A 19,594-nucleotide genomic window follows, 5' to 3' on the forward strand; every position below is an offset into this window, starting at 1 on the left:
CACTTGACTTTTGTGAGAATAGAACCCCTACCTGTCTAAGTACATAAACTATATAGAACCCTGTATTTTATGCAAGTGCCACAGCTCAAGTCTGACTTGGCGTGTCTCAGACAACAATTTATAGTTGATCACATCAGCAGTGTCTGTTGATAAGAATATGATAGTGTCCGATATGGTGGTGTAAAATGCTCTCAGTAATGTCAAGCAACAGCTAACACACACACACACACACACACACACACACACACACACACACACACTTGACTGAAGTGAAAATAGAACCCTGACTTATCTAAGGTACACAGCCTATAGTGAACAGTACTTTACACCAGCACCACAGCCCAAGTCTGACCTTTATATGATTGCAGGTGAGCATATAGTAGATGACATCAGCAGGCCATGTGGGAGACAAGATGAGGAGTGTCCTCTTTCCCCTTTGTTATTTGCATTATATTAAAAATAATTGGCAAAGAAAACAATGGACTCAAAAATTCAAGGATATAATTGGTATATTAGTCAAGAAAATCTGGCTGTATTTGTAGATTTTATAATTTTATATGTGACAAAACCAGAAAGAGACATTACTGTGTTGTAGAACATTTTGAGACAGATTTAAATCTTTTCATGATACAAAATTAATAAAGCTAAAATAAAAACAATAACAGTAAATTATCTACCCACATATGAATTGGTTCAGCGATATCCATATTTATAGGGACATGATAAAATGAAGTCTTTAGGAGTATGGATTAAAAATGACAGTGGTGTGGCAACTAAGGATATGTGGGAAGAAACTAAAAAGATAATATAAAACTAAGAAAATGGGAAAATGGAATATTTTTTATATGGATATGGATAGTAAGATACAAGTAGATACATGTTTTTAGTTCTATTAGTCTTATACACAGGTCAGACACAAGAGAAGTTGTGGATAGCAATTATTGAAGAGCTGAAGAACTTTATCTGGGAGGGGAAGATGGCAAGGTCAAATGGGATAAGCTGATTCTTCCAGCAGAACAGGGCAGAGCTACACAGTTACACAGTTAAGGCTGCTATACATAGCACAAGTACAAAACTGTAATTCAAATTGGAAAGATATGATGATGAAAAAGGGGGGAAGCTCAAAAAACAAGGAGGGACTGGAATTTTGGATGTAGGCCTTTAAGGAAAATATGTTGGGCTGCATGAAATGGATGTGTTGGCATCTGCAAGTAACACAATACTGTCAGTCCACTCCACTGGAGCAATAACTGTGAGATACACCTCTGCTCTTCTGTCTAGACACACACAGTTGAGTGTAGCAAGAACAGAACCCTATTTATCTAAGGTACACAGACTACAGAGCAGAGTACTTTACACATGTGCCACAACTCAAGTCTGACTTTTGGTGCAGGTGAACTTATAGTAGAGGACATCAGCAGGCCATGTGGTAGACAAGATGTTGGGTGAGCTGCATGAAATGGATGTGTAGGCATATGCAAGTTTCAAAAGACTGTCAGTCCATGTCATTGGAGTAATAATTCTGGGATATACATTTCTGATCTTCTATCTAGACACATACACACACACACACACACACACACACACAAACACACTTGACTTTTGTGAGAATAGAACCCCTACCTGTCTAAGTACATAAACTATATAGAACCCTGTATTTTATGCAAGTGCCACAGCTCAAGTCTGACTTGGCGTGTCTCAGACAACAATTTATAGTTGATCACATCAGCAGTGTCTGTTGATAAGAATATGATAGTGTCCGATATGGTGGTGTAAAATGCTCTCAGTAATGTCAAGCAACAGCTAACACACACACACACACACACACACACACACACACACACACACACACACTTGACTGAAGTGAAAATAGAACCCTGACTTATCTAAGGTACACAGCCTATAGTGAACAGTACTTTACACCAGCACCACAGCCCAAGTCTGACCTTTATATGATTGCAGGTGAGCATATAGTAGATGACATCAGCAGGCCATGTGGGAGACAAGATGAGGAGTGTCCTCTTTCCCCTTTGTTATTTGCATTATATTAAAAATAATTGGCAAAGAAAACAATGGACTCAAAAATTCAAGGATATAATTGGTATATTAGTCAAGAAAATCTGGCTGTATTTGTAGATTTTATAATTTTATATGTGACAAAACCAGAAAGAGACATTACTGTGTTGTAGAACATTTTGAGACAGATTTAAATCTTTTCATGATACAAAATTAATAAAGCTAAAATAAAAACAATAACAGTAAATTATCTACCCACATATGAATTGGTTCAGCGATATCCATATTTATAGGGACATGATAAAATGAAGTCTTTAGGAGTATGGATTAAAAATGACAGTGGTGTGGCAACTAAGGATATGTGGGAAGAAACTAAAAAGATAATATAAAACTAAGAAAATGGGAAAATGGAATATTTTTTATATGGATATGGATAGTAAGATACAAGTAGATACATGTTTTTAGTTCTATTAGTCTTATACACAGGTCAGACACAAGAGAAGTTGTGGATAGCAATTATTGAAGAGCTGAAGAACTTTATCTGGGAGGGGAAGATGGCAAGGTCAAATGGGATAAGCTGATTCTTCCAGCAGAACAGGGCAGAGCTACACAGTTACACAGTTAAGGCTGCTATACATAGCACAAGTACAAAACTGTAATTCAAATTGGAAAGATATGATGATGAAAAAGGGGGGAAGCTCAAAAAACAAGGAGGGACTGGAATTTTGGATGTAGGCCTTTAAGGAAAATATGTTGGGCTGCATGAAATGGATGTGTTGGCATCTGCAAGTAACACAATACTGTCAGTCCACTCCACTGGAGCAATAACTGTGAGATACACCTCTGCTCTTCTGTCTAGACACACACAGTTGAGTGTAGCAAGAACAGAACCCTATTTATCTAAGGTACACAGACTACAGAGCAGAGTACTTTACACATGTGCCACAACTCAAGTCTGACTTTTGGTGCAGGTGAACTTATAGTAGAGGACATCAGCAGGCCATGTGGTAGACAAGATGTTGGGTGAGCTGCATGAAATGGATGTGTAGGCATATGCAAGTTTCAAAAGACTGTCAGTCCATGTCATTGGAGTAATAATTCTGGGATATACATTTCTGATCTTCTATCTAGACACATACACACACACACACACACACACACACGCAGACACACACACACACACACACACACACACACACACACACACACACACACACACACACACACACACACAGAGTGGACTGCAGTGACAACAAAACCCCTACTTATCTAAGTACACAGACTACAGAGCACAGTACTTTATGAAAGCACCATGACACAAGTCTGTCTTTTACCAGAGTGCAGGTGAACTTATAATAGATGACATCAGCCGGCCATGTGGGAGACAAGATGGTGTGTTGGCTGCATAGATTCATAGCTTCGAAGGCTCATAGAAGGCTACTAGCCTAATGGCCCTAGTTTTTTTAGAAGCTTAGCCATGCAATAACACAAGCACCTTTAATGAGCACAGTTAGATGTTCATTGTTAGCAGAACGATTTTGTGGGCAGCACCAACTGGCCCTGTCCATGTGGGACATTGGTGCCACCTCAAAGGTGACTTTACAATCACCCAACCAGTAGTCAAGGTTACACTTAAACAGTGTCACTGAGGAGCACTGCTTCACATGCAGTGGGAGCCTATTACAGAGGAGTGCAAATTGTTTGGGGCTATATCTTTCTCCCCAGCATGTTCCATTTATGTCACAGGCTAGGTTGAAAACCCTGGGGCAAGTTATTTTTGTCCCATTTGATTTGCAGCTGTCTAGAATTTCCAGAAGGGCAGGGTCTGAGACTACTCTTAGGGCCAGTCATACATCACCTCTCAGAAGCCTGAATGATACTGAGTACAGTGACAAGTCTGTCAGTCTTTCCATGTATGTCATATCTGGAGGTCCTGGATTCTCCCAGGCACTAATCTTTCTCTTCTCCGATTGCTACAGGTGTCTCCTGAAGTACAGACAGAAGGAAGTATTGTACTCCACTAGTTGTTTGATAAGGGTAGAGTGCAGCAGAGATATGACCACCCTGGTCTTGAATGTGATTTCCATATATATGATGTGCATAATGCAGAATGTTTATGTCACTGCTATGGACACATAGTGATGAAAGTGTAGATTGCTCTGAACATGTGTTCCCAAGACTCACAACAATGTATTTTAGCTTAGAGGGTTGCTGTGTATATCATAATTAGCAGGGGTACTTCACTGTCAAAGGGGACAAGGAGGCATTGCATGCTTTAAGGTTATGTGTGTGAGTTTGCCACCAATCATTATGTTAGCATCATTGGGGGACTCTATATGAGTGTATCCATTTCTGACTCATCTGAAATCTTGGTAAATCACAGGTCATCTGCTATTGCCTGTGCTTTAAAGAAGTAGTTTGCAAACATTTGAGGGCCTAGCAGAGATCACTGTAGTGTTCTAATAGTAAGTGGCTGGTGGTGGTGGTGCAGTCCCTAACTTTGAGAGTGTGTGCTCTGTCAGTGAGCCAGTTGGCTATTCATCTACTACTGTATGGCTTAATTCCCACATGGAAGATCTTCACTATGAAACATGAATGAGGGATACTGTCAAAGACCTAGGTAGTATGTCCTCTTATCTTTCATCCAGGTGTTTGGGGTCAGTATCAATGAAGCCTGCAAGGTTCAATAAGCAAGATCTACCCTTGACAAAAACAATTGTTTCAATCACGTGTGTTGAAGTTCACCTATGTCTCTATGGATATGATGCATGCTGATTCTTTCCCTGGCCTTGTAAATAAGGTTTTTTTAGATGTATGGGTCAATAGTTGTAGTTCCACGTTACCAGATTGATGTGTATTGCACATCACACAACATTTGATATTATATGCTGTAGTGTGGTTGATATATGTGTGTAAAAAGTACTGAGACACCAGGGTTGCAGTGCTTGGTAGGGTGGCAACAGATGGCTACATTGTAAACATGTGAGATAGTATGAGGTAGAGTCTTCAGTTTGTAATGTTTCCACATGTAATGTCATGTCTTAGACAATAAATGGACAGTAAACAGCAGTAATACACAATAATATTTAGTTTTTCATAGTGTGTTGGGCAGTGGGGTTGCTCGATGGTTAAAAAAGTGCATACGCACAAGTGATGCACATGTTTGTGCATAGCTAAGCAATGCACAAATGCGAGCCACATTGCTAAAGTCTGACAGTTAGTATTGAGTCTATAAAACACACTTACTGCTTGACAGATTCTGTGGCAGCATGTGTTAATGCATTAATACATTCCTTTTTGGGACCATATGGTTCTGGGATCAAATTTAGGTGTATCTAATATTTTGAAATACTTTTAATTATAGAGTGATATTGCAATCAAATAGTAAATGTGTTGCTGTGTTGGCATAGCACAGTGGTGTTAAGTGGCATTGTGTGTGGGTAACTGCAGTTCTCTGCTGCATCCCTGTTGCAGCATGTTGGTACACAATGTGTACATCCAACCAAAAAGTGAAGAGATGCATTGCTTTTACAGCTTTTATGTGTGTTATGTGTGATTCTATTTTTTGACCAGATTAAAGTGGTGAAAATGGGGAGCAAGCAGGGGGAGAACAAAGGGAAAGCTAGACAGGAATGTGTAAGAGGGACGTAGGAAAGAACCAAAGCTATCCATTTCTTTAACAGTGTAAAATGAAAATATGTGCAGAATATTAACTGAATTTTGACTGCTTCCTGCAGAGAGATGGGTGAGCACAATGCAGTCATGTTGTATAGCCAATTGGACCGAATCACGTGTGTCAAGAAGACATGTTTTTGAAATGAAGAGCTATGCATGGGACATTTTTTTTTTTTTTTGTGAGAAAGGTGCCCATTTATTTTTTATTTGAGAGGGAGAGAGAGAGAGGAATATTGGCGAAGGGATGCAGGTATGTCTAAGTTGGTTACACTTCATAATCTCTAATTACTTAAATCCCAAATTTCAGTAACCCAAAACCATGAAGGCGAAAACCAGAATGCCGAAAATGCAAAAGAGCGAATCTGAATATCTCAAATCTGCGCTTATGCATTTCCAGTAGGTCACGTGTAGTGTTATGGTGCCTGAGATTCCAGGTGAGTAAGTGTTTGTGTGTGTTTTTGTACATTGTATGTGTGGGTAAGGGTAGGGAGGTGTAAGTGGGAGTGTGAGTGTTGGATTTGTTGGTGTTTGTGTATGTGTGATGTGTATTTGTGTGCATGCTAGTGGAGGATGGCGTGGTGTGAGGTTTTTTTTTTTTTTAATATTATGTGCAACCTCGGAGTTGCTATATATAAGTACGGGGGTGTGCTTATATGTAGTGTAGGGTTGTGTGGTTTGTGTGCTGTAGGTAGAATGGTGTGTGTGTGTTATGTGGTATATTGTGTATGTATGTCCGTGATTGTGTGATTCAGGATTGTGGCTTTTGGTATTGTGAATGGTTCGACTTTATAGTCTCGGGTTACTGAAATCCGGGATGTCAGTAATTCGAGATTATGAAGTGAAGCTGTCTAGGTCAGGTAAGTTGGGTAGGTGAGCAAGCAATTGCAGACAGACAAGAAAAACAAGGCAAGAGATAGGGACTGTGATGGACACAAAAGGTTGAGGGACTCCATGATTGGGGTGAAGGTGGGGACATCCAGAGCCCACAGTCATCAAGCAGGGAGACAGAGAGAATTGAGTCCTCATCCACTGGACTGTCATGCATATCACCTCACTCTGCTGGTGCCTGGAGAGCCTGATGTCTCCTCCTCCTCCTAGTACTATGCAAAATGAGAGAGAGCATCCCCTCCAGCCAGTGTAGGCCACCCTACGCACCATCCATGGCAACTCACTGTGGGTGATCACCACCTATGCCCCTGGTCCCAGAGGGTATCACTGGACCAGCCTCCAGGGCAGGACTACCTGTGGGTGCAGGTAGTGCAAGGGCAGCAGATGCAGTGCTGCCAGGTTGGCTCCCAGATGTGCTGGGCACTGGTGCTTGAACCGGTGTAGAGGCAGGTAGATCCAGTGGGGCTGGACTAACCCATTGTGCTGTGGAGCATGTGGTACACATGGATGACATGGACACATTTTGATAACACATAATAAAAATAAAACAAAAAAATAAAAAAAAATAAATAAAAATAAAATAAAGTAAAAATTATTTTTTAGAATAACAGAATAAAATAAAAATAAGAAAAAATTAATCAGAAAACACAATAAAATAAAAAATAAACAAACATTATTAAAATATACAATAGAAAATAAAATAAAAATAAAATAGCGCTATAAGGGTTGAGGTGAGAGAAAAAAAAAGATAAGATTAGTACCTTCATATGTGACATACAATGCATTAATACAGTTATTTGACACTGTCATCTTAACTTTTAAATTTAAGTGTACAGCTCCTAACAGATGCACACTATACTATAGACTGCAGCAAGTAATCCATGAAAAGTGCATATATTGCACACATGCATGCCCCAATTATACAGATTACAGTTTAGAAGTTTCACTTTAATGAAAATATTATTGAAGAAGTAGCAGTACTGTAGAGTTGTGAAGTGTGGTGTACGAAACCACAACCTCTGACTAAAGTCTAACATTGGGCACTTAACAATTTGTTTGTGCTACAGACTAATACATGCATACTTGCTTTTACAGTTGGGATATGCATGCTCAATTTGATACAACTGTATAAAATACCAAAAAAAGCTATCTTTAACTTTTAGTGCTACAATAACATTACTCTTCTGCTGCATACATACCACATACTTCCCTCAGTCTCACCAGTCTAGCCCTTTGGGCTTTGATATTGCACTCCTGATCACTGGCAGCTGCAGAAAAAAAAAACAGAAAAGAACAGAATGCCATTATGCATACCAGTCTTGCCTATATTCAGCTTTCTAAGTTTTACAAGCACTCTGTGTAGTTGCTATTTAGACAAGTGTGGAATTTCCTCAGATCTTAACTCATTAACTCTGGCTACCATCTCATGCTGCCTCTATGCTTAAAATCCAAGCTAGCTGCAAGAATGTAGGAATTGCATGTTGATACACCCAAGTGCCTTCTACAAGTGCAGATAACTGCAGTCCAATTTTAGTTCCACTGCTTTAAATTAAGTTGAAAAAGTAACTGAAGTTTGTCAGTTACCTTCTCAATGTAGGTTTCAGTGTGAAATTACATGTTGGTCATATTTGACTTTTCAGAGAAAATCGGTCTGCAATGCACTCTATTTTGTTCTCATTACAGCAAGCCGAATTTGTATGCCTTTCATCAAGCAAGTGGTGGCAGCCATTGGGATTTTTGCAATCCAAGCCACCACTGCTTAACACCTCCACCCCCTGACCTAATATTACTCTGTTCTGTCTAAATAAATAGAGGGCCCAACAGTAGATGCCCCCTTTCTTTTTCTGACTTTTCCAGAATTTACTACTGGATCCCTCTATTTATGTGCTGTGCTGATCAGTTAATGAAACGGGAAAGCCTTGCCACTGTCACGGTCTTGGAAGAAGGTCTTGCAGCTGCAACAGAGATCTTTTTTCTTTTTGTGAAAATACCATGGCTTACTTCAACAATGGACCATTTTCCCCTATGTGTCTGCCAAGTTCAAGAATCAGGTAAGTTGGTCTCATATCCCAGCATCTTTGCTATACTTAGTTTATGGCTGGACAGCAGCAATGTATTAATCATAAACATTACCTGTCTCATCCCATCCTAGCTATGATACTGTTAAAAAAAAGACTCTGGTCATCTATTCTATTTATAGATTGATAATGGGCATGTCTGTAATGGTGTGGTAGTGTAAGACAGGCAGTTCTTCTGGCCATGCAAAGGGCAAGTAAGTGGTAAAGAGATTTTGCAGTAAAAGACAGCTAGGGTGCCTTCTGAGAGGAGTCTACATGTCCTGCCTATGTTTGTGTAGGTTTTCTCTGGGAGCTCTGGTTTCCTCCACTGTGTGCATTATTTCTGCCAGTGTGCCTCTGCTGGAAATTGACTCGTTCCACATTGAACTTTCCCAGTAAACAAATGTTAAATAAATAAAAATTACACATGAGTATCGCAACAGGTCCTGTAGCCTTTCAGGTCATCTTTTGTTTTTATACTTGAACATTGAATCAGTTTGCAAACAGAAGAAGATCACTTGCACTTCTGATATTAATGAAGTGAGGAATGAATGAAAAACGATGAATAGTGAAAAGATAATCATACTAGGGTGGGCTGCATGTGAAGTAAATTATTTCTGTGAGTCACCCCCCACAAACCTAGTAGGATCTAAACTTGAAGCTAGAAATGATCTTGGAACATTTTTTTTCTTACTTCTGTTCCGAAAGGGAATGGATGATTCAAATGTGTGTGTCATACTGAGGAAGATGCCACCTGCTAGAAGTCAATTATTCGTATTGTTGTAGATGCTGTCTGTGGCCATGTAAATGTCTGTCAAAGTATCACATCTATTATGGAATCCATGTTGAGCATCAACTGGTAGGCATTATTTGTTATTACAGTTAATGTATAGCTAGACTATTGTATTCAACCTCTTACTAATGGTTCAGAGACTGTCCCAAGTATGGATTTGATTGACATTCTTAGGGGACTCTCAGCGGATAAGGACAATTTAGATGTATTTGGACTTAATGTAGGTCAGTCCCTTATGTCAGATAATGCCCCAACTGATACCAGAGACAAACGTGGTTCTGTTTTTTTCTAAACTTAGTAGACAAATGAAAACTCTCAGAACCAACATATGGCACCTGACGCTTTTTACAGTGTACAAAATAAAAGATATTACACCCAGAGGGCTTCGAATTAGGCTGCAACCATTGGTGGCTAACATTGATAACCAATTAACACAAGATTGGGCCACTGCACAGCATCAGGCATCAATGTTTTTTGTAGACAGTCTCTCTAAATATTATGAAAGAACTATAGAAACATTGATCACAGATATACAAACTACTTGTTCGGAAGCTGAAATCTTCTCCACTGCAGATTATTATCAGGGGCATTTATTGGAACTAGCTAAAGAATTGGCTAGCATAGAAGAGAAACTTAAGAAAAAGAAATTACACAAGTTTAACAGAGACCTAGCTGACTATGAGAAAGGCAAACCGTTCGTAACACAAAAAAGTGTTAGGTTTAGTGAAGGGGCATACAAACCACAAAGGGGGAGGAAGAGATCCAGACCGATACTAAAAAAGAATGACACAACATACAGTGTTACATCTGATGATGATTATTCATCAACTACAGATGGTGAGGTTTCCTCTAACCAGGCGTCCCCAGTTGCAAAAAGGAAGCAACCTACACCTTTTGGTCTAACACACGCAGGGCAGGGAGGAAACATAGGAGAAAATATGGGTACAACCAACCTTCAAACTTTATTGAAACAAATAACAACACAGTGAATAATGTTCTTAATATTTCTTCCTTTGAGCTTACGAATGTACAATACAATGTACTAAATAAAGGTTTAAATTTTGTACCAACATCACCTATTCCTGAACATTTTTTAATGGAGGATATTAATAACTTTTGTAGAACTCTTAATCTCAAGATATTTTTTTCAGATCAGTCTAATTCTCAAAGATGAACTGATTTCCGATTTGGGAAATCCAATTTCACACCCCCTATGGATAAGCATGTCTCCATATTTAAAAATTGTGTTATGAAAGATTTACATTTTTCCAACAACTATACATTCAATCGAAGCAATCTTAATCAGGGTGAAAGACTAGCACTTTTACAACTACAACAGAATAAGGACATAGTCATCACTCCAGTGGACAAAGGTGGTGGCATTGTTGTAATGGATCATTTCAAATATAAGGACGAGGCACTCAAACAATTATCTCAATCACAATTTTACATACAGATGGTAGTTGATCCTACACCTAACTTCAAATCTGAGATTGATTCCTTTTTAGATTTGGCAGTAGAGGAGGGCATCATTACTATACAAGTTGCCAGGCAATTTAAGGTGAATGAACCAATGCCACAATACTTATATCTTATACCTAAAATACATAAATATCTACACAATCCACCAGGCAGACCCATAGTATCAGGTCAAGGATCACTTACAGAACCCTTATCTGCTTTTCTCACAGAACATCTGAAACCACTACTTAGTATGGTCAGATCACGTATTCAAGACACCACAGAGTTTCTGAACATCATTGAAGACTCTCAGTTGGAAGAGGATAGGTTGTTATGCACATTGGACGTATCCTCTTTGTACACTAGTATTCCTCATAAGGCTGGTATAATGGTGGTGACTTACTGGCTAAACAAATCCAATCTATATCCCACTGGATTCAATAATTTTTTGATTAAACTCACAGAATATGTACTACAAAAAAACATTTTTTATTTTGAAGGCAATCCATATTGGCAAATCAAAGGTACAGCTATGGGGGCATCCTTCGCCCCGATTTACGCAGATTTGTTTATGGGATATTTTGAACAGGCCTTCATATATGATGTTCAACACAATATTCATATTGATAATTTGGATATGTGGTGGAGATATCTGGATGATTGCTGGTTGGTGTGGCGGGCTGGTATGGATGAATTATCTAAATTTGTTGCATACCTTAACAACAACCCTTTTGACATACATTTAACAGCTAATACTGGATATCACGAAACAGTCTTTTTGGATGTTGCGATTAAAAGATTGCCTAACCACACCTTGGCCACATCCATACACAGAAAATTTCCACAATATAATACTTTACTTCATGCTACCAGCTCTCACCCTCGCCACATCATCAGCAACATCCCAAAGTCTCAATTTTTGCGCCTTAAAAGAATATGCTCCTCTGATGTAGAATATTCTGCACAAACACAGGATTTAACAGCTAGATTTATTGATAGAGGATATAGATTGGAACATCTAAATAACACGGTGACCCAAACTAAGACCAAAAGAAGATCGGAATTATTGAAATATAACAGATCACAAGAGGTTGATGGAATCCAATGTCAACAACCCATTAGATTAGTCACCACTTATGGCAACAATACATCTAGGTTTAGACAGATCGTTAGTAGACACTGGGACATACTAAAATCAAACTCCTTTCTTAATGACATTCTCCCAGATGAATGTGCTTTTTCTTACCATAGAGGGTGTACCATCCATTCTCATTTAACACATTATAAAAGATTCACACCACCTTCTACAATACAAACAACACTTTTTGGACACCCTCTAGTGGGCTGCTATCCTTGTGGACATTGTTGTGCATGCCAGCACATTTGTAAAACAAAGGAATTTACCAGCAAAAGCACTTCCAAGGTATACAATATTAACATTTTTGCAAACTGCAGCTCTGATTGGGTTATTTATCTGGCCTATTGTACCTGTTCTGCCTTTTATGTTGGTCAGACCTCTAGACCCATCAGAATACGAATCAGTGAACATTTAAGCTCCATCAGAAATAGACGAATAACAAATGCTCTATACAAACATAGTAAAAACCACACAGGTGCCTCTTTCAGGTTTATTATTATAGACAAAATTCAACTCCACAGGAATTTCAAGATGGGATGGCACACTAGATTAAACAATATGGAAAGTAAGTGGATTACAAATCTTGGTGCATTTTTCAAACCAGGATTGAATGAATGCGAAGTACATGAAGGTACATTTAGGCAATAATTTTATTAATTTTCAAAATATTTTTGTGTTAGTTCTACGTACTTGTACCATTCATGGTATTGAGACACACTTCATGTTACACATGGTCATTCATTCAAGCCCAAATTATACATGACATCTTACATGAGAGATTTATAGCTGAGTCCTGGCCAGATACAAGGCTCTTCTTGGCTTTGCATAATATATTATATTTGCATTTTTGCAATTAATTATTACTTTAAATTATTTTTAATAGGGACTTAGAAAATATTCTTAAGATCTCTATGTCTTAATAAATCTCTTATATTCAATTGTAAGGGTGTTTATATGATCCAAGTTTTGACTGTATCAGATCAGCCTGTCTTCCTATGGCAGGAGTATACCACTTTAAATGAAATGTATATAAAGAGTACCAGGATGTGATGTTGTTTTAGAATTGAACTTTTTGAAATGAAAATATAACATTGATAAAGGCTTTTTTTATTTTATTTTATTTATTTATTTTACATTTGTTAACCGGGCTAGTCCAACTGGATACATGTCCATTTTCAGTGGAGGCCCGAGGAGAAAAGCTCCGCTAACTACTACTTAACAAGTTAAAAATATACAGAATTATGCAATAAAAAGAAAACATTTGCTTTAAATTTCTTCCAGAATGTATAGACACAAGAGTACAATATGAGACTTAGCAGGTAAATACGATTAGATATTTTACTTAGTTACAGTATTACTACATTATATGTGAGAAGCAAAATTAGATTTATGTCTATTAATAGAGAGAGAGATAGGAATAATTAAGAGGTGGAAGTTGTGGTATACTAGAGTTAGGAGGAGAAGGAGAGGGAGGTCAGAAGAAAGGAAGGAGGGAAAAAAGAAATAAGTTAGCCAGGGTTATAGCAAGAGCATAGCCAGTGGTTGGTTAGGAAGATTTTGAGTTTGTTTTTAAATAGTGGAATTGAGGTCAGGGATGTGAGGTCTGGTGGTAGTTGATTCCAAATTTTGCCAACTGAGTTGGAAAATGTGGAGTCACCTGCTATGTTATTTGATGGAGAAGTTTGAATCAGTATTTTGTTAGAGGAGCGAAGGTTCTTCAAATTGGTATAGGGTTTTATAAGGGTGGAGAGCATTGGTGTGTTCTCTAGGTGATGAAGGGCTTTGTGGGCAATTGTAAGTTGATAGTATTGTATTAGGTGGGGTAGTTCCAGCCAACCTAGTTTTGTGAGATTCAAGCAATGGTGAGTCCTATATGGAGAGGCTGTAGCAAATCTGGCAATGTTGTTGTATGATGTGGCTAGTTTATTGAGATTATACTTAGAAAGATTAGTGTATATGGGGGAAGCATATAATAGGGTAGAGATTAAGTGGGTTCTGGCTATATTAGATCTGGCTTCAGGAGTTAAGCAAGATTTGATTCTGTAGAGAGAACCTAGTTTTCTGTTAGTTGTTTTATTGTTGAGTTAATATGAAAGTCAAATTTTAGTTGGTTGTCAATAGTAATACCCAAGAGTTTGGTTGTTTGGTCTGGAGTGATGAGGGTGCCATTGTTGGATGTGAGTGTGAAATCCATTGAGGGAGACAGGTGTGTGGGTGGAAAGATGAGAAGTTTGGTTTTCTTGGGGTTGAGGAGGAGACAATGATTAGCAAACCATTGCTCTATGGTGGTGAAGGTATTTTGTGTGAGGGAGTGAAGTTCAGTCTGAGTTGAGGCAGAGCAAATGATGGTAGTGTCATCTGCATATTGAATACAGGTAGATAGAGGTGTGGATAGATGAAGGTCATTTATAAAAATGGAAAACAGAAGAGGACCTAAGATGGAGCCCTGAGGGACTCCTATAGAGGTGGGGAGAAGATCAGAGAGATGGTTGTCCCAGAGAACTGCCTGTTTGCGATTTTCGAGATAGGATGTGAACCAGCTTAATGCAAGATTGTCCAGAGAGAGGATTTTAAACGATGTAAGAGGAGTTGGTGATTAACCATGTCAAAGGCTTTTGACAGGTCAACAAAGAATGCTGAAGAGGGAGTATTATTGTTGCGATTTTTGTTTATAGAGTCTATGAAGGATAGTAAGGCTGTGGTAGTACTGTGGCATGGTCGAAAGCCATGTTGGCAGTTAGCTAGGAGATTGAAGTTTAGTAGGTGGTTAAGTAACTGTTTGTGGATGCATTTCTCCATTATTTTTGCAAGAGGGGATAGTAAAGCTATGGGGCGGAAGTTAGAATACTCCGTAGAGTCACCTCCTTTGAAAAGGGGGATAATATGTGAGATTTTCCATACTGAGGGGATAGTACTTTCCTTTAAGGTCCTATTAATCAATACAGAGATGGGGTAGGCTATAGCTTTTGCACTTAGTTGGAGGTATTCTGCTGGTAATTTGTCAGCTGAAGGGGTTGTTGGTTAAAGTTTTTGAAGTAAGGACAATATATAGGAGGTGGGTATGTGTTTAAGATGAAATGGGGGGTGGAGCTAGGGGTTAATATTTTGGAGGTATCAGGGTTTTGTTGGTTAGCTAGTTTTAGTATAGCTGAAGTAAAGAAGGTATTAAAGGCATTAGCTGTTTGTAAAGGCGAGTCAGGGTTAGAGCCTAGTGGATTAGGTGTGACAGCTTTGGCAGGGGATAGCAGTGTGTTAATAGCGGTCCAAAATTTATGTGGTTGGTGAAGGGAAGATTGTTGTAGCTGAGTATAGAAGTTTCTTTTATCTTTTAGGATGGCTTGTTTTGTCATATTTCTTTTTTGTTTAAAAGTGAGATGATCAGTTATGTTTTTAGTGGTTCGCCATTTAGTCCAGGCTTTGTTTCTATAAAGGATTAGTTGTCTAGTTGTGTTTGAGAGCCATTCGGCTGTCTTAGCTTTCATTCGTATTGAACGCAAGGGGGCATGGTGTTCAAGGATGTTGAGAAAAGTATTACTGAAATGGTTAACAGCATCATCTATAGGGAGAGCTTTAAGAGGTGACCAGTTGACTTGCATAAGTTCATTCTGAAACAGATTGGGGTCAAAATGTTTTTTACTACGGGAGAATCGAACTTGGGTTGGGATAGAAAAACTAGTTTTATGCCTGATAATATAGGTTAGGGAGTGATCGCTGAGGTCATCTGGGAGGGTTCCTGTTGTATATTTTTCCTGGGGACTATTCGTTAAGATCCAGTCAAGTATGGTTTCTTTATTATTACATTTGTTTGTTCTTGTTGGGGAGGTTATGTTTTGTGTGAAGCCATGGAGGTTAATAAGGTTAGATGGATTAGCATGATTACATAAGTTCCAGTCAATATTAAAGTCTCCTAGGAGTATAGTTTCCTGTAGGAGGTTAAGTGAAAGCCAGTTTAGTAGGTCTTCTAATATGGTAAGATTTTTGCAAGGGGGAATATAGGTACAGATAATATTAATAGTTTTGTGAGGGTTGAGTTGAAGTTTTGAAATAATAATTTCAACATTAGTGTCAGTTGGGAGGGTATGATTTGTTTTACTTATTTGCAATCCGGCTTTATGAAATATAGCTACGCCGCCACCTTTTTTGTTTAAGCGGTCTTGTCTGATGATATTGTAGCCAGGGGGGACTATTTCATTATCTTTTATTGAAGGTTTGAGCCATGTTTCAGTTAGACAGAGAATGTCAAACTGTTGGACATCTAGAAGAGCATGGATTAGTGGAATTTTATTACAAATGCTACGTATGTTTAGATGGGCAATAGAGAGTGATTTTGGGGGTTTAGTTGATACTGTTGGCTTTGTATTAACTGGTTGTGAGTTAGTTGGTAGTGAGGATGGGACAGGGCCGGGGTTGGGGTGTATGTCTCCATCTATCAATGAGCAAATTAATATAAGGTTATAAAATTGAGGGGGTTTGCAGTAGTAAATATCATGTTTTTTATGGTTATGAATAAAGTATTTAGTGTGAGAGAGACGGTGATATTTAGGTTGGAGATATGAGGTTTTGTAGATGGCACTGAGATAGTTTATGGATGTAGTAGGGGGAGTAGATAATGTATGTTTACATGGGATGGTAAGAGTTGAGGGTAAGGGATGTTCGTAGGAGGTTGAGAGATAGGTAGAGGTGAGAGTAGTTAGAAGAGTTAGTAGTAGTAGAGGGTAGTAATGGTTAGGCATGTTAATTAGATTTGGAGTGAGTGTCTTGAGAAGATATGGTCTAGAGAGTAAAGAGGAAGGGGGAGGGAGGAGAGTATTATAGATGGGGTAGGGACAGGATCTAGAGGGGGGGAGGAGAGTATTATGGATAGGGTGTGGACAGGAAGTGGTTGTGATTGGTTCTGAAGAAGGGAGGGGTATGTCTATGTGGGGATAAATGTAGAGGTTGCAGGGGCAGGTGGGATTTGGGGGCAGGGAGGGGAGCGGAGTGAGCCCGGAGGGCGAACGGAGCGGGAAGACACAACAGAGTTGTAGATGTACAGAGAAGACAATCAGTAAGGTGGAGAAACAAGCAGGTAAATTTGTAGCAGGTATTGTGAATGAAATAAATGTAAGGTGTGGTGAAGTGCAGGTTTGTAGAAGAAAAGTAAAATAGAAGAGAGATATGGCAGGGGCCAGAGAGAAAGAAAAGAGCAGTTAAGAGCTAGGAGATCCAGGTACAAGACAAAGGTACTGAAGAGTAAAGGAGTAAGTAGATAGGCAGTAAACCAAGTCATAGAAGGATGCCACCTAGTGGCTGGCAGGTATAAATTAGGGTTATGCAGGTAAGAAAGGAGTAAATGGGGAAAAATAGTAAGGGAAAAGAAGTGTTAGGGGAAAAAGAGAGGATGTTTACACTGGTGACTATGGGGGTGTAATAGATAAAGGTCTGGAGAAGTATAGAGTTAAGAACTAGGGCTGTTGGCTGTTGGCAGTCCTGGGCAGATAGCTAGAGTAAGATACTCAGGTCAGAAGATTTGTATTTAAACATGTATAAGTAACATACTTTTACAGTCTCTTTTGTATGAAACCACCGAAGATAACAGGGTTGGGGCTTAGTTGACACCAAATGCTGGTCTTCCAAGAGGGTAGAGTCACTTGTGTAGGTGATTGCAGGGTCCAGTTAGTCAACTAGTAGAAATAGCAGGGAGAGAGAGGAAGATAGAAGGCAAAAATGGAGAAAAATATTAGAGAGCAATTATTAATGTCTAGCAACTTTATAACAACCAGGTGAGCATTAAACACGTTTGTACTTATAGTAACATTCTCATCTAGAAAAGCAGATACTAAATATACATATTAAATTATAAGAACACCAGTGTGAAAGGTTATTGCAGTCAAAATGCCATTTAAAGGATATGATAGTTAGTAACAAATAATACACTACTGTAGAATTAAGACCATAGTAATTAGCTTGCACTAGAAAAATAGATACTAACTAAATTCTAAATTATAACAACCGAAACCGGTCTGTTACTTTCATGACAGGCAGCTTTTTATCTACCTTGGAATAAAATCATTATTTTTACATCTGCTGTCATGTGTGCTGGTCCCTCCTTGGTTCTATATTGAGGAAGATGCCACCTGCTAGAAGTCAATTATTCGTATTGTTGTAGATGCTGTCTGTGGCCATGTAAATGTCTGTCAAAGTATCACATCTATTATGGAATCCATGTTGAGCATCAACCGGTAGGCATTATTTGTTATTACAGTTAATGTATAGCTAGACTATTGTATTCAACCTCTTACTAATGGTTCAGAGATTGGATACAGCCTAAACTCCTACATTTATGTGATGAGGAAGGGGAAGGTAAAGGAATGGCATGTGATGACACAATTTCTGACGAATGGGACAGGTTACAGAGATAGGAAAGGGGGTGAAAATGATGGGTGCAGGTTGCAGTTTGGCAACTGTTTTTGCTAAGATTGTAAAGTATTTTACAAATACTTTTAAACTTTATTTCCATAAACTGAAATAACAATATTCACTTTGCTCTATTTGTTATCTACCTGTGGTGAGGTGCTACAGTGTTAGTATATGTATGATGGCTATCTAATGTTAGCTTAGAAGGTGTAAAGAACTAGTAATTATTGACAAAGTAAGCACTAGGAGTGAAGGACTGTCATGACATCTTTTGGATTTTGAAGTACTTGGAAATATAACTTGTTCTGTGTTGAAGATTAGGGTTCATGTTCTCATTTTGTCTTATTAAGCTTTAGATGGAAGCTGTGAACATCATTTGCATACACAAATCTGCATTTAACAAAAAAGCATCTGCTTTGAATTAAAAACAACTGCTTCATAACAATTAGCATTGCAAGTGGTGACCATTTCAACTAGTAAAGGAGTGAACAGTCAGTGGAACTAAGGTATAAGAGCAGTTTACTTTCCATTGTTTCTGAAATGAATCTACCATAGGAGTATTTTGGTGAGGCTGACTGATGTGATAGGAGAAACATTGGCTGATGCTACATTTGGGATATTTGTCCATTTGGCAAACAACAAGATCAGTCAATAAGCCCATATGGCCAACCGATTTGCTAAGATGGGGTAGTGAGGCTTCTTGTAAAAGAAATAAAAATTGATGTCACCCAGTATGATAGTTTTATCTTGTCTAATACAGAATATCTCTGTAAGAGTTTGCTCTGGTAGTGCCAGGCTGGCTGGATGTAGGATGCAGGCAACCGCAATGTGATTATTATTTTGTATTCCTAAGACATGCATGATTTTAGTCAATCAAGAACACTGAAAAAGTCCGTATTCTAAGGATGAAAGTGCTCAATATTAAAGTTTTATCCTCCTCTTTCTGGCGTGTTTGGTGTTATTTTGTTATTAATTAGGAGCACTGCAATACTTAAAACTAGCAGTATGCATTTCCTGAATACATATATATTTATTTTTAATTAACATATGTACACTGCTGCCTATTCTTAATCCAGGCATGTTGTTTATAGCTATGTTGAACTTTTCCGTGATATAGTTTGAAAGACAAAAGTAATTTTTTTAACCAGGTTGCAGAAACAGAACTAATGC

At 38.5% G+C, this 19,594-nt stretch overlaps 1 protein-coding gene across 1 annotated transcript in view; it reads left to right on the forward strand.

Moving 5' to 3' along the window:
- LOC122808293 (melatonin receptor type 1C-like) overlaps positions 1-19,594 on the forward strand; it is a 97,440-nt gene that overhangs the window by 8,220 nt on the left and 69,626 nt on the right. Inside the window, exon 2 of the mRNA XM_044079258.1 lies at positions 8,437-8,630. Coding sequence (XP_043935193.1) covers positions 8,437-8,630 — 194 coding nt within the window. The remainder of the gene's footprint in view (positions 1-8,436; positions 8,631-19,594) is intronic.

This window comes from Protopterus annectens, chromosome 8.part0 (assembly GCF_019279795.1).
Source record: "Protopterus annectens isolate FY-2018-M chromosome 8.part0, PAN1.0, whole genome shotgun sequence".
NCBI lineage: Eukaryota > Metazoa > Chordata > Ceratodontiformes > Protopteridae > Protopterus > Protopterus annectens.